The following is a 23,150-nucleotide window of genomic DNA, read 5'->3' on the forward strand; positions in this document are numbered from 1 at the left end:
CATTAATTTTCCCCCAAGATCTTGTATTGATGATGGGAGATTTGGATCCACTGTGCAAAGTCTTCTCCAGCACATCCCAAAGATTCTCAATGGGGTTCAGGTCTGGACTCTGTGGTGGCCAATCCATGTGTGAAAATGATGTCTCATGCTCCCTGAACCACTCTTTCACCATTTGAGCCTGATGAATCCTGGCATTGTCATCTTGGAATATGCCCGTGTCATCAGGGAAGAAAAAATCCATTGATGGAATAATCTGGTCGTTCAGTATATTCAGGTAGTCAGCTGACCTCATTCTTTGGGCACATAACGTTACTGAACCTAGACCTGACCAACTGCAGCGACCCCAGATTATAGCACTGCCCCCACAGGCTTGTACGGTAGGCACTAGGCATGATGGGGGCATCACTTCAGCCGCCTCTCTTCTTACCCTGATGCGCCCATCACTCTGAAACAGGGTAAATCTGGACTCATCAGACCACATGACCTTCTTCCATTGCTCCAGAGTCCAGTCTTTATGCTCCCTAGCAAAACGAAACGTTTTTGCTGGTTAGCCTCACTGACAAGTGGTTTTCTTAAGGCTGCACAGCTGTTTAGTCCCAATCCCTTGAGTTCTCTTTACATTGTGCATGTGGTAATGCTCTTACTTTCACTATTAAACATATCCCTGAGTTTTACTGTAGTTTTTCTACCATTTGATTTCACCGAACGTTTAATTCTTTTTGATTTCACGATCGTTCAAGATTTTTTTCCGACCACATTCCTTCCTCGAAGATGATGTTTCCCCACTGTCCTTCCACTTTTTAATAATATGTTGGACAGTTCTTAATCCCATTTTAGTAGTTTCAGCTTCTCCTTAGATGTTTTCTCTGCTTGATGCATGCCAATAATTTGACCCTTCTGAAACAGATTAACATCTTTTCCACGACCACAGGATGTGTCTTTCCACATGGTTGTTTAACAAATGAGAAGCTACTCACTGCATCAGTTAGGGTTAAATAACTCGTTGCCAGCTGAAACATAATCACCCATGCAGTAATTATCCAATGGGAGGCTCTTACCTATTTGCTTAGTTAAATCCAGGTGGTGACCTTTTTTTTGGCCAGGCAGTGTATTATACCAGTTGTGTGAGGTCAAATACCATTATTGATGATGTCACTTGTATTCCAGTATTCACTTCTGCTAAACTCCTGGTTTACATTAATTTGAGAATTTGTGTCTTCACTAATAAGGTGCGTCTGTATTTGGACTCATTAAGCAAGTAGGTTTGTGTGTAGTTTCATTGACGAGTCTGAAACTGCCCATTCAGAGATACTGCCCACTCTGCTTCCTGATTAAAATGATGCATCAGGGTGGTTTATTTATACAACTATACATCTTTAATTTAAACAGATGGGCATTGCACAGTAACATGGATTTTGTGTACCTGGGAATTGTCACCTTGAACCAGTGGTTTCAAGGAGTTTGGCAAAATTTCCTCATGCCCTGTGTGGATTCTCTCTCACCTTCCAAAAAAATGCAGTCAGAAGTTTGGCTGCTCTAAGTTGGCCCACGATTTGGGTGAGTAAGTAAATGTGTGTTACTCTGTGATAGATTAGTTTCTTGTGTAGGATGGATTCCTGCATTATGCCAAGTCTTTCCGGGTGGCATCAGACCCAGTGAGACCAGCAACATGTGATGAGTAAAATAAATGAATAAATAAACAAGTAATTGTAAAGTGGAACATGAATAAACACACACACATACACACACTATATGGACAATGTGGACACATGACTACGTTGGACAGCGGCCGGCTTGCCGTCATATAGGGTTCCCCCGGGACACCTAGCCTGCTTACATCATCAGCCGTGGAAGCATGGTATCCCACGATGCAGTGCGCCCACGGCCAGAACATTAATAAGAGTTAAATCGGGATTGTAGTGTCATGTTCCAAATGATGTAGCATATAGCGCATTTTTAATCTTGTTGAGTCACCATTTAGTTTAGTGAGTTGTATCCTGACCTTGGTGTTCTATTCACTTGTTCGTTAAGTGGGAGGCATGGCTGGATTACTGACCGGGCCAGTGGGGCCAGCGCCCAGGGACCCTTGAGGTCAGAGGACCCCGGGGGGGGCCCTGGCCCAAAACATTTTGCGATGCCTATCAACATTTATGATACAATATATTTTTATTTCCGAGGGCCCTCCATTTTAAGGATCCTCTGACTATTAGGGACTTTGATCCCAGGGCCTCTTGGGGGCCCTAGCCATGCTTTTGGGGCCCCTAGCCATGCTTTTGGACTATCCTTAATCCGTCCTTGGTGGGAGGCATCTGCCGTCAGTCAGATCTGGCTGTTTCCCACGCCCTTGTGATTCATACAAGAGCAATTCCAAAATAAAAGAGCTTCCTCCTACAGTAAGAGAGCGTTATGTGTCCTTACATCTCGCCGACGCCAGAATATGGAACCCCTCCACCTACAATATAACAGTCACCGTTGTGCATAGGCGTTAATTAAAATTTTTGTGTATTTCTATGGGTGGTTGAGTCGGTAGCACTCTCGCCTCACAGCAAGAAGGTCCTGGGTTCGATCCCCAGGTGGGGCGGTCCGGGTCCTTTCTGTGCGGAGTTTGTATGTTCTCCCCGTGTCTGCATGGGTTTCCTCCGGGAGCTCCGGTTTCCTCCCACAGTCGAAAAACATGCAGTCAGGCTAATTGGAGACACTGAATTGCCCTATAGGTAAATAGGTGTGTGTGTGTGTGTGTGGGTGTGTATGGGTGTGTCTGCGCTGCGATGGACTGGCTCCCGTCTAGGGTGTTACTGTGTGCCTTGCACCCATTGAAAAGCTGGGATAGGCTCCAGCACCCCCCGCAAACCTGATTGGATAAGCGGTTAAGAAAGTGAATGAATGAATAAATGCATGTATTTCTATGGGAATTTGTGCTCATTCTGTCAAAGGAGTTTGCCATGTAATTGATGTTCTATTTTATTGTTTAGTTGGGTTGACATGAAGTCTGTGTGCTAGCAATTTGCCAAACTTGCCAAACCATGTCTTCATCGACCTTGCTTTGTACACAGTCAACAGGCATCCAAAGCGACTGACAATTGTGAATAAATACAGTGCAAGCAATACTGGGTTAAGGAGCTTTACTCAAGTGCTCAACAGTGGTAACTTGGAGGAGATAGATTTCCAATCAGCAGACTTCTGATCAGTAGTCCAGTACCTTAACCACTGGGCTACCACTGCCCAACATAGGAGGGGTGTCCACATACTTTTGGCCATACAGAATAGATATTATTTGCAGCATTTTTCAGGTGGTGTGTGAAAGTGGTTTTCAGTATTTCTGTCCTGAATGCACATTTTATTAATGGTGTGTGGGGTGATTTGTCTCATTATTAGTAATGTCATGAGCTTTAATACTGAATAATTAGACTTCATGCATAACTTGCTCTAATGCATTAATTACATGGCTCATTACATCCTGATAAATAATCATCCCTGTCAAGCGCCGTGCATTGTTTCAACATGCAGGTTTAATGAAACATCCTCTCAAAAGCTTAGAATATCAGATAGGTCTCAGAGCTGAGGACTGAATCACTACTTCATTACTTAAGCCCAGCATTTCTAAAAAGACGTAAGGAATAAAAACACTTATAAAGATTTATTTATAAGATACATTTTTAATCTTTCTTTATATAGCATGTTTTATACAACAGTCGTTCAAAGTGCTTTATATGCCAGAAAATGCATAGATATGACAATTCAAATAAAGGAGTAAAAGTAAAGAATCAAATAAAAGGAAATGCATGAATGAATAATGGAAAATACACTGTAAATCAAGTCACTTTCACATGTTCTGTTTCCTGTATTTGTGTTATTATAGGGGATTTAACCCCATCCCGAAAATACCTTCTTCAGACCCTATGGTGACATTTCCGTCCCCAGGTTATTATATGTATGAATGTATATATATACAAAATTAACTTTAAAATGCATTTTTCATTGGGCAAAGTGTCCTGCACATTGATGTAATTGTAAATTAAGGATATTTAATTTAAATTTTATTTCATTCATTTAATTACACTTTCTAACACTACACTTTACAATAAAATATACACAGATCAGCCATAACATTAAAACCACCTCTGTCTATTTTATCAGCTCCACTTACCATGTAGAAGCACTTTGTAGTTCTACAATTACTGACTGTCCATCTATTTCTCTACATACCTTTTTAGCCTGCTTTCACCCTGTTCTTTAATGGTCAGGACCCCCACAGGACCACCACAGAGCAGGTATTATTTAGGTGGTGGATGATTCTCAGCACTGCAGTGACACTGACATGGTGGTGGTGTGTTAGTGTGTGCTGTGCTGGTATGAGTGGATCAGACACAGCATCGCTGCTGGAGGTTTTAAATACCGTGTCCACTCACTGTCCACTCTATTAGACACTCCTACCTAGTAGGTCCACCTTGTAGATGTAAAGTCTGAGACGATCGCTCATCTATTGCTGCTGTTTGAGTTGGTCATCTTCTAGACCTTCATCAGTGGTCACAGGACGCTGCCCACGGGGTGCTGTTGGCTGGATATTTTTGGTTGGTGGACTATTCTCAGTCCAGCAGTGACAGTGAGGTATTTAAAAACTCCATCAGTATTGCTGTGTCTGATCCACTCATACCAGCACAACACACACTAACACACCACCACCATGTCAGTGTCACTGCAATTTTGAGAATGATCCACCACCTTAATAATACCTGCTCTGTGGGGGTCCTGACCATTGAAGAACAGCATGAAAAGCGGCAAACAAAGCATGCAAAGAAACAGATGGACTACAGTCAGTAGTTGTAGAACTACAAAGTGCTTCTATATGGTAAGTGAAGCTGATAAAATGGACAGCGAGTGTAGAAACAAGGAGGTGGTTTGAATGTTATGATTGATCGGTGTATATTATCTATGTTTTAGTCATGTCCCCAGGTTTTCACTCAGTCAGGTTCATGCTGAAAATCCAGGCACTCCATCCCTGGGCCTCAGCCACCCCCCAAAATTGAACTAAACCTATAGCCACTAATCAGAATACTGTCATTTGATAAAAATCTTTCTATGCTTTCTATGATTTTAGGGTCCAGGTAGATGGGAGTTGTGGACCGAAGAGTTAAAGCAGGCGCCGCCGATTTCCAAAGACGTGCAGTTCAACGAGATCATCGTGCCCACGGAGAACACAGTGCGCTACATGGCTCTGATGGAGCTGCTCGTCACGCACCAGAAGCCCACCATCTTCGTCGGACCCACGGGAACCGGCAAGAGCGTGTACATCATAGTGAGTGTGTCTGTGCTCATCATAGAGTTTATCATCGCTCTGCTAACGAGCTGCTGTCTGCGTCTGATCTGTCAGAGCTCTTCGACATTCAAATGAAGAAGAACGCACTTCAGATCCGATTAGGAATCATCAAAAACCTTTATAATGAAGTATTTAGAGCGAACAAATGAAGAAAAGCAGATGGCGAACCATCCCGGCTACATTGCTATGTCATTAAAATGACGTGTGCAGTCTGTTTGTTGGAAAAGAACACTGTCAATAATGCGAAGCACCCATTGTGACACCAAAACTATTTCAGTGCTCCCTCCTGCAGTCATACACAGTCGAGTCATATTATTATGACCACTTATGCTTATGAAGGTATGTGATAGACTGTCTGCACATACACCGATCAGCCATAACGTTACACTCACTGTCCATTTTATCAGCTCCACTTACCATATAGGAGCACTTTGTAGTTCTACAATGACTGACTGTAGTCCATCTTTTTCTCTGCATGCTTTGTTAGCCCCCTTTCATGTTGTTCTTCAATGATCAGGACCCCCACAGGACCACTACAGAGTAGGTATTATTTGGGTGGTGGATCATTCTCAGCACTGAGTGGATCAGACACAGCAGCGCTGCTGGAGTTTTTAAATACCGTGTCCACTCACTGTCCACTCTATTACAAACTCCTGCCTAGTTGGTCCACCTTGAAGATGTAAAGTCAGAGACGATCGCTCATCTGTTTGAGTTGGTCATCTTCTATACCTTCATCAGTGGTCACAGGACGCTGCCCACGGGGAGCTGTTGGCTGGATATTTTTATTGGTTGGTGGACTATTCTCAGTCCAGCAGGGACAGTGAGGTGTTTAAAAACTCCAGCAGCGCTGCTGTGTCTGATCCACTCATACCAGCACAACACACACTAACACACCACCACCATATCAGTGTCACTGCAGTGCTGAGATTGATCCACCACCCAAATAATACCTACTCTGTAGTGGTCCTGTGGAGATTCCTGACCATTGAAGAACAGCATGAAGGGGGTAACAAAGCATGCAGAGAAACAGATGGACTACAGTCAGTAATTGTAGAACTACAAAGTTTTCCTATATGGTAAGTGGAGCTGATAAAATGGACGGTGAGTGTAGAAACAAGGAGGTGGTTTTAATGTTATGGTTGATCGGTGTATATCCCTCGTTGCTATAATGGGTAAAATTGTCTTCCCTGGGGGCAGATGGGATCTTCAATGTCACATGGCTAGAGATGTCCGACATTGGTTGGAAGAGCATGACCAAGACTTCCAAGTACCACCCTTGCCCCCTAATTCCCCAAACTTGAACTCAATTGAGCATCTGTGGGACCACCTCGATCTACTGTATGTGTTCGCTCTATGGATCCTCCCCCACCCCCCTCCAGCAGCTGTAAGATGCACTGCAATCAGCATGGCTCCAGACACATGTGACAACCTACCAGGACCTTATTGAGTCACTCCCAGTCTGTCTAGCCGCTGTCCATGCTGCACACGGTGGTTACTGTGGATATTAGCTGGTGGTCATAATAATGTGACTCAACAGTGTATTTCCACCAGTTAACTGTGAGTGAATACTTGAGTGATGGACTGACTATGTAAATTGTTGTATCTGCTATTACAGGTATCATTACTGATTATACTATAGGACAGTATGACAGCACAGCTGTAGTTTGCCTCACAGCTGTAAGGTCTGGGGCTTGATCCAGCGGTCAGGTGATTGTTTGGCTCGTCCTCTCCTTGTCTGTGTGGGTGTCCTCTGGGTAATTCAGATTCTTCCCTCAGGCTAAAAACATGACAGTTAATGAATGATACTCTTGGACTTATGGGATCTGGCAGGAGCGTGTAGCTCATAGTGAGTGTGTCTGCTCTCAGTATTCAGTTTATAAAAGACAAAAAGGCAAAAACAGTGGAAGTATGAAAGTATGTGGACAACCCGTAAACAATTACAATGATTACATGTGATTTTTTTTAACCCCCCTTCGCGTCCCCATAATTGGTTAGGAATTTTCCAAACTCAGTTACCTGAGTCGTGTTTTTAACTGCTTTAGACTTTGACATCTGGGACATTTTGTCTTACCGATTGCTAGTGTAGCCGAGCGTCTTTAGAGTTTGCCGAGTTTGTTTATAAAGTAAGGAATAAACTATACATAGACATACTATCGGGGGCATAATACTTTACTGGCTTGTTCTTTTGAGGTGCAGCACAGACTACACGGAGATGATCACGTGTGTAGAGAAGCACACTTTTCCATTGATTACGGGGCAAAATGTTTATTTTGTCTCATTCTTCCTGCAAACACATCTTAAGATGTGCAACAGTACGGGGTCATCGTTGGCGCATTTCTTTATTACTATCCCTAAATTTCCCCCGTCCCAACTTTTTTTGGAATGTGTTGCAGGCCTCAAATGCAGGAATGAAGGTATATTAACAAATAAAATAAAAGCTGAGCAGACAAAACATGAAATATCTTGGGTTCAAACTAGGGATGCATCGATACCATTTTTTCCCAACCGAGTACAAGTACTGTACAAGTATTTTTGTACTTGCCGATACCGATACCGATACCTATTTAGAATACCGTTTTTTTTTTTAAACAAAAACACACGTGAGAAGTGACGAGAAGTTTAATGAAACCACGTCCAAAAATGCACGTCAACAAGTAGCGAGTGATCAAAGTGTTTGTGCGCTGTCGTGATGAAATCAAGGAGGAAAAATAAATGAATCTGAGTGGATTTGGCAACACGTATAGCATGGATTGTTCTGTAGTGAGTTGGAGGTTAATAAATATTTTTGCAATGTTGGTGTTTTGTTGTTATGTTTCGTAGAGAACGATCAGGTCAGAAATACTGTAAGACGTGTGTGTGCCGGTGTATTCTGATATAAACTATATTATCCCCCTGTCCCACCTGTTTACACTCCTCACCTGCGTTTCCCCTCACACCGTATCCTGCGTTCTCATTGGCTGTTCGACATGTCACTCATTCCCAGTCGCACATCTCAGATCAGATATCTGACATGCTAGAGAACTCGAGCTCTCGGTGAGCCGGTCGGATCGAGTTGTTGGGTAGTTCACACTTAGCGATCGAGAGCCGAGTTTTGATCGACGAGCGAACGCCGAATCTAGCGCCGACCAGTCACCGAGCGAAAATCAGGGCAAAAATCGTGTAGTGTGAACCAGGCATAACGCAACAACGTGCACTGGGAACACGGTATCGGATGTTTAGTATCAGAGCCTCGTTTGCGAGTTCGAGTACAAGTTAATGAGCGCCGTATCGTGCAAATACCCAATACCAGTATCGGTACTCATGCATCTCTAGTTCAAACTGTCTGCAATCAAATAAAAGTGCATTTTTATTTTATTAGCATTTTCCATACTGTCCCAACTTTTTCTGATTTGGGGTTGTACATATACAGGTGTACAGTACAACATAATTATTTTTATATATTTTCCAGCTTGTTTGGAAGCTGGGGCCAGAGCGCAGGGTCAGCCTTGCTCAAGGACACAACAGTGGTTGCACGGCAGAGCCTGGATTCAAACTCTCAACCTTTTGATTGATAGCCCAAAGCTCCACTCACTAGGCTACCAGTGAAGAAAGAAAGGCTCTACTATGCTCCGCGAGGTCAATAAAACTTGGTTTGACCACTTTGGTTTAGAGCATAGGTCCCCAACCACCGGGCCGCAGACCGGTACTGGTCCGTGGGTCATTTATTACCGGGCCGCATAGAAACAATAAACAATTTTCCTGGTTAAATAAAATAAAAAAATAAAAAATAATGAAATTAGAGATTGCTACATCAGCCATGAAAACACTGCTTTTATTTCCAACACATGGGTGTTTAACGTCTCATATCACCCCCAGGTGGAAGCAGCGTCTTGTTGCAGCAAAAAAAAGCTCATTTGTGAGCAGTATAGTTATTTTGTTTTAAGTCTTTTAAGATCTTTAGCCCTGATCTAAACCCATCTAAACAGCAGTAGGATAAAAATCCTTCTTGTCCAGCATCAGTCAGTGCCTGACCTCACAAATGCTCTTTTGACTGAATGCGGCGGGTATAAAGTCTTATGAAAAGTACTTTCCAAAAGATTGAAGGCTGCAGTTTTATTATAGCTGCAGATATAAAAAAATACCCTTTCAATAATGACAAAAGAGAATTTTTAAACCCCGGGGACTAAATAGAGAGCGGTAATAGTGTGAAAGCGCTATTCATTGACACAATGGTTCATTTTTTGAATTGTCATACATAACACTCATTTATTCTTCCTTGAGAAATCATAGCTCATATGCTCCTGCACGTTCATTCACTCACACCTGATTCCACTCACTAGCTCATTCTGAAACCGTTCATTAGCTGAATGAGCTGTGCTATAGCAGGCAATAAAAAATACTACTAATAATATAAAAAACCAACCTGGAAAAGCCAATTCAATCTTAATCATCTTAATTGTATTACAATAACGGAACAGAATAAAATATAAAATAAAACATAGGATAGCAGAAACAAAAGGCCAGCTTTCGACAACCAGCTAGTGTAGCGAGACTTTAAATCAAAAGCAAAGCTCAAGCTTTTATTCAGCCTCTGAGGAACAGCCGAAGACATACGGATATAAACAATTCCTGGTGGGATCCTGTCCACCGGAGACGGATTTAGTAAATGCGTTTAGCACCGAGGGGGCTCCTCGCTATTGCTCCCGGCACCTCGCCGCCGCTGGAGTTTGAGCACGCGTCTGCATGCCGCATGTGTGTTCACGTCAGCCGCCCGTGATGAACGAGTCGGCGGTTCGAGATCGACGGCGCCCCGCCGCGCCCCCCCTCCTCCGTTCTATCCCTCCGTCCAAAAGGAGGAGAGGAAAGCGGCTCCTATTTTTGGCTCAGCCAGCTGGAGCTCCATCACCCTAACAGCCCCATCCATTACCCGCCTCGTTACATTCATATTTTACACACGCACGCACACCCAGCCAGGACAAGCCCCCCCCTTGTGTTAGCAATAGATTAACGGTTACGGGAGCACGGCCGAAGCACTGTCCGCCGGGTTGTTTTTCACTGTTGAATGAAATGAAACGTGTTTTATGGTGCGGCTAAAAAGAAGCCAATCTGTCCTCATTTGGTGAGGGAAGACGATGATGCGCGGCATCGTAGCGCTTTAGCAGCTATTTTGCGCCCGTCGTGTTTAAATAACCTTCATCCCTTTTAAATCAGTAGACACTTGATCCATCTCACACCCTCATTTGCTTTCACATTTATTCATACACAGAACCAGTCTTGTCATTGACACGTGTTAAGTATCCGGTTGGCATTAAATCTCTCACCAGCTGTATTTTCTGAGCCTGGATATGACTTCATTGATATCATTGATACGTTGAATGTAAAATGACATCATTTGTCAGTTAAGTGTACTTGAGGGCGCTTCAGGGACATTTAAGTGATTAAAGGAACATTACAGGGCACATAATGGTTCAGGCTTTAGTAAATGGAGGATTTTAGCAGTCAAAACATCATTCAGAAGTACATCAGAAATGCATTTGCACGTAGATTAACCCTAGAAAATTTGGCAGCTGTTTGTGGCTGCTAAATGTCTTTGTTACTAATTGTTCATAGAAAAACCTTTTAAGATGCAGGATGCCAGGCGAAGCCACGTTTGGCATTTAATGTAATACCGTGCTGGTATTCATCAAGCCTCTCAGAGTGTCTAAGTGATGCCATTTTTGTCCTTTCAGTCCCGCTATTCGCCTTTACGTTTAAATAGAAACTGGAATGGAAACTGAATGGGACGAATGATAATGCACCTTAATAAAAGCTGCCTGATAATAGCAGACATTTAAAAACCAGCTGGTTTAACTCTAAGTCTGGATTCAGACCTACACCGATCAGTCATAACATTATGACCACCTTCCTAATATTGTGTTGGTCCCCCTTTTGCTGCCAAAACAGCCCTGACCCGTCGAGGCATGGAGTCTGAGACCTTTCTATCAGAACCAGCATTAACATTAAGTTCATCCACACGTGCAACAATGAGCCTTGGCCGCCCATGACCCTGTCGCCGGTTTACCACTGTTCCTTCCTTGGACCACTTTTTATAGATACTGACCACTGCAGACCGGGAACACCCCACAAGAGCTGCAGTTTTGGAGATGCTCTGACCCAGTTGTCTAGCCATAACAATTTGGTCCTTGTCAAACTGGCTCAAATCCTTACGCTTGCCCATTTTTCCTGCTTCTAACACATCAACTTTGAGGATAAAATGTTCACTTGCTGCCTAATATATCCCACCCACTAACAGGTGCCGTGATGAAGAGATAATCAGTGTTATTCACTTCACCTTTTAGTGGTCATAATGTTATGCATTGTTGGTGTATATCCCAGATATAGAATGTAAAACCCCAAAACTGAATGAATGTAATACCGTGCTGGTATTCATCAAGCCTCTCAGAGTGTAGGATTGCTTAGAAGAGCCCAAAAAGTCTAAGTGATGCCATTTCAGTCTTTTCAGTGCCACTATTCACCTTTACATTTGAATCAAAACTGGAATGGAAACTGATAATGCACCTTAATAAAAGCTGCCTGATAATAGCAGACATTTAAAAACAGCTGGTTTATAACTCTAAAGTCTGGATTCAGACCTAGATCCCAAACATGGAATGAAAACCCCAAAACGGAAAGAAATGTCCTTATTACTAAGTGTTCAGATGCCAGGCGAAGTCACGTTCGGCATTTAATGTAATACCGTGCTGGTATTCATCAAGCCTCTCAGAGTGTCGGATTGCCTAGAAGAGCTTAACAAGTCTAAGTGATGCTATTTTCCTCTTTTCAGTGCCGCTATTCACCTTTACATTTGAATGGAAACTGGAATGGAAAATAATAATGCACCTTAATAAAAGCTGCCTCATAATGACAGATATTTAAAAAACAGCTGGTTTTACTCTGAGGTAAAAAGTCTGGATTCAGACTTAGATCCCAGATATGGAATGCAAAACCCCAAAACTGAATTATTATGTATTTACAGCATTTATCTCACTTGAAAATTAAAATAGAAAGATGAATAAATGGAAAATATTTACAGTGCGTCACTTACATCATTCAGGGATGTAGAAGTACATCAGAAATGCTTTTGCACATTTTGATTGAGCCTAGAAAATTTGTCAGCTAAGTGATATGCCATTTTCCTCCTTTCATTGCCGCTATTCACCTTTACATTTGAATGGAAACTGGAATGGAAAATGATAAAGCACCTTAATAAAAGCTGCATGATAATGACAGACATTTAAAAAAACAGCTGCTTTTACTCTAAGTCTGGATTCGAACCTATATCCAAAATATAGGATGAAAAACGGAAAGAAATGTCCTTATTACTAAATGTTCAGATGCCAGGCAAAGCCACGTTTGGCATTTAATGTAACTGTGCTGGTATTCATCAGAGTGTCTAAGTGATGCCATTTTAGTCCTTTCAGTGCCACTATTCGCCTTTACATTTAAACGGAAACTGGAATGGAAACTGAATTGGACGACTGATAATGCACCTTAATGAAAGCTGCCTGATAATAGCAGACATTTAAAAACAGCTGGTTTAACTCTGGATTCAGACTTAGATCCCAGGTATAGAATGAAAAACTCCAAAACGGAAAGAAATGTCCTTATTACTAACTGTTCAGATGCCAGACAAAGTCACGTTCGGCATTTACCAAAATACTGTGCTGGTATTCATGAAGCCTCTCAGAGTGTAGCATTGCTTGGAAGAGCTCAAAAAGTCTAAGTGATGCTATTTTAGTCCTTTCAGTGCCACTATTGGCCTTTACATTCGAACAGAAACTGGAATGCGAACTGATAATGCACCTTAATAAAAGCTGCCTGATAATGACAGACATTAAAAACAGCTGGTTAAAAGTTCGATAGTGTCTTAACATTTAAACAGAAACTGGAATGGAAACTGAATTGGACAACTGATAATGGCAGACATTTAAAAAACAGCTGGTTTAACTCTGAGGTAAAAGTCTATATTCAGACTTAGATCCCAGATATAGAATGTAAAACCCCAAAACTGAATGAATGTGTATTTACAACACAAAATTTAATTCAAACACATTCATCTCACCTGAAAATCAAAATAGAAAAATGAATAAATGTTTACAGTGAGTCACTTACATCATTCAGGGATGGAGAAGTACATCAGAAATGCTTTTTGCATAGAAAATTTGTCAGCTGCTAAATGTCCCTATTACTAAGTGTTCAGATACCAGGCAAAGTCACATTCGGCATTTAATGTAAGTGTGCTGGTATTCATCAAGCCTCTCAGAGTGTAGAATTGCTTATAAGAACTCAAGAAGTCTAAGTGATGCTATTTTCCTCCTTTCAGTGCCGCTATTCACCTTTACATTTGAATGGAAACTGGAATGGAAACCGATAATGCTCCTTAATAAAAGCTGCCTGATAATGACATACATTGAAACAGCTGGTTTAACTCTGAGGTAAAAGTCTGGATTCAGACTTAGATCCCAGGTATAGAATGTAAAACCCCAAAACAGAATGAATATGTATTTACAGCTTTAATTAAAAAACACTGGTCTCTCCTGATGAATAAATAGAACATGTTTCCAGTGAGTCACTTGCATCAGACAACCCCCTCATGTGCAGTCTGTAGCCACCATTTCTTTACAATCCAAATATGTTGCAATGTGTTGCATATATTGGCAGTGCTAGAGTTTTAAACCCCCATGGTGAGTTTAATTAAAAAGCTGTGCTCTCTGCTCTGCAGGAATTTCTGTTGAACCGTCTGAACAAGGATGTGTACAACCCATTGCTAATCAACTTCTCAGCCCAAACCACGGCCGCGCAGACACAGAACATCATCATGTCGAAGCTGGACAAGAGACGCAAAGGAGTGTTTGGCCCACCACTGGGAAAGAAAACGGTGTGCTGATATAATTTATAGAACTTTAAAATGGCTTTAAAGGTTGTTGTGTAGGTTCTGTAACAGACATTAATCATTTGTTGTGTTCATTTTAATTAGACACTGGCTTATAATAGTGCAATACATTAGAACAGGTATTGTATATCTGTGTATGTCCACACTTTGTTGGAGAATCAGATTGGTTATCAATGTATTAATGTTTAGATAGATGGATGGATGGATACATTTATGGATGAATGGATGGATAAATAGATGGCTGGATAAATGGATGGATGGACGGATGGATGGATGGATGGATAGATGAATAGATGGATGAATGGCTGGATAAATAGATGGCTGGATAAATGGATGGATGTATGGATAAAGAAATGGTTGGATGGATTAATAGATAGATGGATGGATAAATGAATAGATGGATTAATGGATGGATGGATGGATGAATGGATGGATGGATGGATGGATGAATGGATGGATAAATGGATGGATGGATGGATAAATGGATGGATGGATGGATAAATGGATGGATGGATGGATAAATAGATGGCTGGATAAATGGATGGATGGATGGATGGATGGACGGTTGGATAGATGGATGGATGGACGGATGGATGGATAAATGGATGGATGGATGGATGGATGGATGGATGGATGGATGAATGGATGGATAAATGGATGGATGGATGGATAAATGGATGGATGGATGGATGGATGGATGGATGGATGGATGGATGGATGGATGGATAGATAGATAGATAGATAGATAGATAGATAGATAGAGTGCCTTGCAAAAGTATTCAGCCCCCTTGAACTTTTCAACCTTTTGCCACATTTCAGGCTTCAAACATAACGATATGAAATTGTAATTTTTTGTGAAGAATCAACAACAAGTGGGACACAATCGTGAAGTGGAACGAAATTTATTGGATATTTTAAACTTTTTTTAGAAATAAAAAACTGAAAAGTGGGGCGTGCAATATTATTCAGCCCCCTTGCGTTAATACTTTGTAGCGCCACCTTTTGCTGCGATTACAGCTGCAAGTCGCTTGGGGTATGTCTCTATTAGTTTTGCACATCGAGATACTGAAATTTTTGCCCATTCTTCCTTGCAAAACAGCTCGAGCTCAGTGAGGTTGGATGGAGAGCATTTGTGAACAGCAGTTTTCAGCTCTTTCCACAGATTCTCGATGGGATTCAGGTCTGGACTTTGACTTGGCCATTCTATCACCTGGATAAGTTTATTTGTGAACCATTCCATTGTAGATTTTGCTTTATGTTTTGGATCATTGTCTTGTTGGAAGATAAATCTCCGTCCCAGTCTCAGGTCTTTTGCAGACTGCAACAGGTTTTCTTCCAGAATGGTCCTGTATTTGGCTCCATCCATCTTCCCATCAATTTTAACCATCTTCCCTGTCCCTGCTGAAGAAAAGCAGGCCCAAACCATGATGCTGCCACCACCATGTTTGACAGTGGGGATGGTGTGTTCAGGGTGATGAGCTGTGTTGCTTTTACGCCAAACATAACGTTTTGCATTGTGGCCAAAAAGTTCGATTTTGGTTTCATCTGACCAGAGCACCTTCTTCCACATGTTTGGTGTGTCTCCCAGGTGACTTTTTATGGATATCTTTGAGAAATGGCTTTCTTCTTGCCACTCTTCCATAAAGGCCAGATTTGTGCAGTGTACGACTGATTGTGTCCTATGGACAGAGTCTCCCACCTCAGCTGTAGATCTCTGCAGTTCATTCAGAGTGATCATGGGCCTCTTGGCTGCATCTCTGATCAGTCTTCTCCTTGTTTGAGCTGAAAGTTTAGAGGGACGGCCGGGTCTTGGTAGATTTGCAGTGGTCTGATACTCCTTCCATTTCAATATGATCGCTTGCACAGTGCTCCTTGAGATGTTTAAAGCTTGGGAAATCTTTTTGTATCCAAATCCGGCTTTAAACTTCTCCACAACAGTATCTCGGACCTGCCTGGTGTGTTCCTTGGTCTTCATGATGCTCTTTGCGCTTTAAACAGAACTCTGAGACTGTCACAGAGCAGGTGCATTTATACGGAGACTTGATTACACACAGGTGGATTCTATTTATCACCATCAGTCATTTAGGTCAACATTGGATCATTCAGAGATCCTCACTGAACTTCTGCAGTGAGTTTGCTGCACTGAAAGTAAAGGGGCTGAATAATATTGCACGCCCCACTTTTTAGTTTTTTATTTCTAAAAAAAGTTTAAAATATCCAATAAATTTCGTTCCACTTCACGATTGTGTCCCACTTGTTGTTGATTCTTCACAAAAAATTACAATTTCATATCGTTATGTTTGAAGCCTGAAATGTGGCAAAAGGTTGAAAAGTTCAAGGGGGCTGAATACTTTTGCAAGGCACTGTAGATAGATAGGCCCATTGATCTTCTTTTACAATTTGCGCATGCCACTCTCATGCTAAAACAGGCGCTCAGTGGTTAAGGGACTGGACTAGCAATTAGACAGTGGCCACTGCCAAGGTAGCCACTGTTGGGCCCCTGAGCAATGCCCTTAACCCTCAATTGCTCAATACACTGAACTGTGTATTGTAGTGATGTACTTTACACCAATTCAAGCCAACACTTGGAATTGCACTAGTTCTTGTGTTAAATCTGATTGTTCACACTGCAAATCTGATTAGTTTATGCCTAGTGTATTCAGTTTCTCTCCTGTAGCCAGCTTGGTTGCCATTGTAACAATGCAGGATACCAACGCAGAGTGGTGTAGAGAAGGCAAAAGACAACTAATACTGTCAGCTGCTACAATTATGAATATTTCACAATGGATTTTGTGAGGATAGAAACTTTAGTCATGGGGTCTGTTTAAAAACATAGTGAGCTGCCTTGCTGTCTACTGCCTACCTAGGCCGCTGTCTAAGTAGAGAGAATTCTACTTAGATGAAGACATCAAACTCATAAGGCAAATTATTTGGACGCACTAGGAACGCCATTTTAATGTTTTGAAAAGGGACTTCCAACAAGCTCATGGTCAGGTGTCTACATACTTTTGGTGTACCTTAGGTCACGTAACGTATCTAGCAGCAGCTAACACATTGTAGGGATCTATAAATAAAACAAGGTTTAAATCTAATGGGCATTTTATTATAGGATTTAAGTACAGTTCATTAAAAAGTCCTGATCATGTTTGCTGTGTAGGTGGTGTTTGTCGATGATGTGAACATGCCAGCCAGGGAGACGTATGGCGCCCAGCCTCCCGTGGAGCTTCTGCGCCAGTGGTTGGACCATTGGAACTGGTATGACATGAAGGACTGCTCCATGATCAACCTGGTGGACATTCAGCTGATGTGCGCCATGGGACCTCCAGGTGGGTCTGGCTATCTCATACATCCATACAGTGATGAATGAATATGTGCTCTCCAGACTGTCTGCATGCACCCCTGTTACAATGGCATTCAAAGCACTGCCTGTCATTATATTGTCTCTGAATTTTACATTGTGGTGACTGAATAATATAATGAACAAAGGATTCACATCTCCACTCTTTTTATTTTTAGGTGGTGGAAGAAATCCAGTTACTCCTCGTTTCCTCCGTCATTTTAACACTGTGACAATTAATGAATTTGATGAGAAGACTATGCATACAATTTTTTCAAGGATTCTGGACTGGCACTTGACTATACGGTAACTATATATGTGGTATTTATAGTGATTATTGAACATAAAGCTAAAGTTCTTGTTGTTTACCTAATTTAAAATGTCTTTGAACATTTTAAACAATTTAAAACTATGTACTGTAGATTATTAACTACACTGGTTATTAGTGTATGCTGAAGAACATACCAAAAATGGCCTTGATACATCCTCAGATCTTCACCAAGAATAAAAGTCCCAAAGGCCGCTTAGGTGGTGCAGTGGTAAAACATGCTATCATACCAGAGCTGACATTTCGAACTCGTTGTTACGAATCTCAGCTCTGCCATCCAGCTGGCTGAGCACCTACATGAACAACGATTGGCTGTTGGTCATACAGGGTGGGAGCCGGACGGGGACTCCTCAGAACTGATTCAATTACGACCTCTGCTGGCTGATTGATGGCGTCTGCACAGAGACTAGGGATAATGAGGATCAGGGTGTGTCTCTCTGTACACAAAGCTGATCCGCATATGCACTCGCCTCAGTCGGGTACTTCACACGTGTCGGAGGGGGTAAACCGAATTTTCAAATAAACTACACATTAGATGCTTCCTCATTATTCAGTCAGATTAGCTCTAATTAAGGCACCTCAGTAGGCAGCGTTTTAAGGTATAGGATAGGATGGCATAAAATGCTGTTTATGTAGAGAGCTCACTAGGTTTTCAGACAAACCCTAATTGTGAGCCAAGTCCCCTTAGAACCCTCAGAACTCAGGAACTGCTTATACCAGAAGTCAAACATGCATATGTATATAAGAAAACAGTGCTTGAAGTAGTTAATAGAAGAATTGTAAAAGTATTTTAGACAGTGCTTATAACTACTGTGCATAGTTAGTTGATCTTTATCCGTTAATGTTTTAATTCCATCACTAGATGCCCTAATTAGTGTCAAAAATAATGATCTGGGATGATTCTGGGAGTCTCCCGCATATACATAGCGACCCCCTGATGCCCGCAAGTCAGATAAAATCTCCTGGAATCTAGAACGAGCGGCCAAGAGCGACACAAATGCGCACGCAGGCGACACAGACTTTTTTCCGTCTTTTTTATTTTTAAATCCGTTATCTGATATACAGTCTAGCGCACTGTGTAGGGAACATAAATCAATTGTCTAATATACTGTCTAGTGCACTATGTAGGGAACATAAATCCGTTATCTGATATACAATTTAGTGCACTATGTAGGGAACGTAATTAATTATGTAATACACTATCTAGTGCACTATGTAAGGAACACAAATCATCATCTAGTTATACTTTCTAGTGCACTATGTAGTGAACATGAATGCGTTATCTAATACACTATCTAGTGCACTATGTAGGGAACATAAATCCGTGATCTGTTATACAATCTAGTGCACTGTGTAGGGAACATAAACCAATTGTCTAATTCACCAACTAGTGCACTACGTAGGGTACATAAATTCGTATCTAAAATACTATCTAGTGCACTATGTAGGGAAAATAAATCTGTTATCTGATATACAATTTAGTGCACTATGTAGGGAACCTAAATCCGTTAACTAACACGCTACCTAAAGCATTATGTAAGAAACATAAGTCTATTATCTAGTACACTATCTAGTGCACTAAGTAAGGAACATAAATTCTTTTCTAATATACAATCTAGTGCACTATGTAGGGAACATAAATCTATTATCTTTCACACTATCTAGTGCACTATGTAGTACACATTAATGTGTTTGTGACGCGAACAGTTAGCTTAGTAGAGCTCAGTTAGCAGCTCCTAAAAGTTCTGTTATCACCCATATCCTTTGGTGTGTGCGAGAGGTTTTTTATTTATTTATTTATTTTTTTTGGCTTGGTACCTCCCTGAAATGAGTTTTTGCAGCTTGGGATGTCTGTGATTGTGCTTAAAACTACTTCTTTCGTGACTGAATTAAGCAGCTCCTTAGATATTCAAACACAAACACTTAAAAACTATTATAAACAAAATAAACAATTACACTTCTGCCTGTTTTCTAGACTTCCCTTTCCAAAGCCGTTTGCCAGTCTGACCTCTCAGATAGTGAGTGCTACAATGGCTGTGTATCAAGAGGCCACTAAGAACTTGCTTCCCACCCCGGCCAAATCCCATTATCTTTTTAACCTGAGGGACTTCTCCCGTGTCATTCAGGGCGTCTGCTTATCTCGGCCAGAGACTGCAGATGACCCCAAAGCTATTAAACGCTTATGGGTGCATGAGGTAAGAGTAATATAGTTTAAGAAGTACTTTGTAAATTATAATGGGATCCGTTTTAATAAATGTAACGATGGAAAAAAGATCTGACGTTTGGTGCTTTTCTATCTAAGGTGCAGAGAGTTTACTATGACCGCTTGGTCCACCCATCAGACCGCACCTGGATAGTAGGTTTTCTGCAGGAGGTCTGCCAATCCCACCTAAAGGAGGACTTCCATCAGCTCTTCAAGCACTTGGACTTTGACTCTGATGGCTGTGTGACCGAAGATGACCTGCGCAGTCTCATGTTCTGTGATTTCCATGACCCCAAGGGGGAAGACCGCAATTACCGGGAGGTCAGTGACCTCAACCAGCTACGGCAGGTGGTGGAGGCCCACCTGGAGGAGTACAACAACATCAGCAAGGCACGCATGAACCTCGTGCTCTTCCGCTTCGCCATCGAGCACGTCTGCAGGATCTCCAGGGTCCTCAAACAGCCGCGCGGTCACGCGCTCTTAGTGGGTGTCGGAGGCAGCGGTCGGCAGTCCCTGACCCGTCTGGCTGCCCACATGGCTGAAGCTGAGCTCTTTCAGGTGGAGATCTCCAAGAGTTATGGGATGACTGAGTGGCGTGACGACCTCAAACTCATCATGCGCAAATCCACAATCGGCGATACTCACGGCGTCTTCCTGTTTACTGACACCCAAATAAAGATGGAATCCTTTCTGGAAGATGTCAGCAACTTGCTCAACACGGGTGAAGTACCTAACCTGTTTGCTGTGGATGAGAAGCAAGAGATCTGCGAACGCATGCGAGTCCTGGACCGCCAACGTGAGAAAGAGAAGCAAACAGATGGAAGCTCGCTGGCACTCTTTAACATGTTCCTTGAACGCTGCCGTAGTCAACTGCACGTGGTGCTGGCTATGAGTCCTATAGGGGATACTTTCCGAGGACGGCTGCGACGTTTCCCCGCCCTCATCAACTGCTGCACGATAGACTGGTTCCAGGTCAGTTTTGCATTTGCTGCACAAAGATGTTCACGATGACTATTAATTATTTCATCTCTGTTCTACACGTCCTAAATAAATGATTAATTTCCTGACATTCATTTTAAATTCAATGTACTTCTCAGCAGAACAGCAGTTTAAATTAAGGCCTTGTCCAAATAAATGTGAAAACGTTTAGCTAGATAGATGGATGGATGAATGTATGGACAGACGAACGGATGGACAAATAAACAGATAGATAGCAGGCAATAGATGGATGGATGGATGGATAGATAGAGGGATGGATGGATGGATGGATAGATAGAGGGATGGATGGATGGATGGATGGATGGATGGATGGATAGATAGAGGGATGGATGGATGGATAGATAGAGGGATGGATGGATGGATGGATGGATGGATGGATGGATGGATGGATGGATAGATAGAGGGATGGATGGATGGATGGATGGATGGATAGATAGAGGGATGGATGGATGGATGGATAGATAGAGGGATGGATGGATGGATGGATAGATAGAGGGATGGATGGATGGATGGATAGATAGAGGGATGGATGGATGGATGGATGGATAGATAGAGGGATGGATGGATGGATGGATGGATGGATGGATAGATAGAGGGATGAATGGATGGATGGATGGATAGATAGAGGGATGGATGGATGGATGGATAGATAGAGGGATGGATGGATGGATGGATAGATAGAGGGATGGATGGATGGATGGATGGATAGATAGAGGGATGGATGGATGGATGGATGGATGGATAGATAGAGGGATGGATGGATGGATGGATGAATGGATGGATGGATGGATGGACAAATAAACAGATAGATAGCAGGCAGTAGATGGATGGATGGATGGATAGATAGAGGGACGGACGGACGGACGGACAGACAGACAGTTAGACAGACAGACAGATAAATAGATAAATAGACAGACAAATATACAGACAGACAGACAGACAGACAGATAGACAGATAGATAGATAGACAGACAAATATACAGACAGACAGACAGATAGACAGACAGATAGATAGATAGATAGATAGATAGATAGATAGATGGATAGATAGATAGATAGATAGATAGATAGATAGATAGATAGATAGATAGATAGATAGACAGACAAATATACAGACAGACAGACAGACAGATAGACAGACAGATAGATAGATAGATAGATAGATAGATAGATAGATAGATAGATAGATAGATAGATAGACAGACAAATATACAGACAGACAGACAGACAGATAGACAGACAGATAGATAGATAGATAGATAGATAGATAGATAGATAGATAGATAGATAGATAGACAGACAAATATACAGACAGACAGACAGACAGATAGACAGACAGATAGATAGATAGATAGATAGATAGATAGATAGATAGATAGATAGATAGATAGATAGATAGATAGACAGACAAATATACAGACAGACAGACAGACAGATAGACAGACAGATAGATAGATAGATAGATAGATAGATAGATAGATAGATAGATAGATAGATAGATAGATAGATAGATAGATAGATAGACAGACAGACAATAAATAACACGATATATAGGGATATACAGGGGCTCTGCTATATACAAATATGGACTAAAAGAATATAAATGTATATACACACAAACACACACACACACATATAAAACAGATAATAATAATCAGAACAATAATAGCGCACAATAATAATAACCATAAATAAAGAAAACTAGAAACTTGAAAACAATGTTACATCACTTAGTGGAAACGTTGCACAAGTTCTAGAAAAATAATAAACAATCCTCATCGGTCCAACCACAAGTTGTCTGAGCTGCCACAGCTGAAAAAGACTCGTTGTAGATTCTGATGGTGGTGGGAAAAAATAACCTTACATGCCGCCAGATGCTGAACACTTTCACTGTAGAATAGAGCGGGTGGGTAGCGTTGTCGAAAATTGTTACATTTATAAAGTTTCCCTCACTCATCGACAGTTTCCAGGTAAAACAGTTTATTTTTTTCCTCTTTCCATCCATGTAAAAAAAGCAAAAATCTAGTAAATGCAGAATACTGAATATAATCAAAA

The 23,150-nt window shown here is 41.6% G+C and overlaps 1 protein-coding gene across 1 annotated transcript in view; it reads left to right on the top strand.

Annotated features, from left to right (window-relative positions):
* dnah7 (dynein, axonemal, heavy chain 7) overlaps positions 1–23,150 on the top strand; it is a 190,681-nt gene that overhangs the window by 85,105 nt on the left and 82,426 nt on the right. Inside the window, exons 36-41 of the mRNA XM_063005568.1 lie at positions 5,099–5,296; positions 14,058–14,213; positions 17,386–17,554; positions 17,745–17,871; positions 19,869–20,088; positions 20,196–21,068. Of these exons, the coding sequence (XP_062861638.1) occupies positions 5,099–5,296; positions 14,058–14,213; positions 17,386–17,554; positions 17,745–17,871; positions 19,869–20,088; positions 20,196–21,068 (1,743 nt within the window). The remainder of the gene's footprint in view (positions 1–5,098; positions 5,297–14,057; positions 14,214–17,385; positions 17,555–17,744; positions 17,872–19,868; positions 20,089–20,195; positions 21,069–23,150) is intronic.

This window comes from Trichomycterus rosablanca, chromosome 12, assembly GCF_030014385.1.
Source record: "Trichomycterus rosablanca isolate fTriRos1 chromosome 12, fTriRos1.hap1, whole genome shotgun sequence".
NCBI classification, from domain to species: Eukaryota; Metazoa; Chordata; class Actinopteri; order Siluriformes; family Trichomycteridae; genus Trichomycterus; species Trichomycterus rosablanca.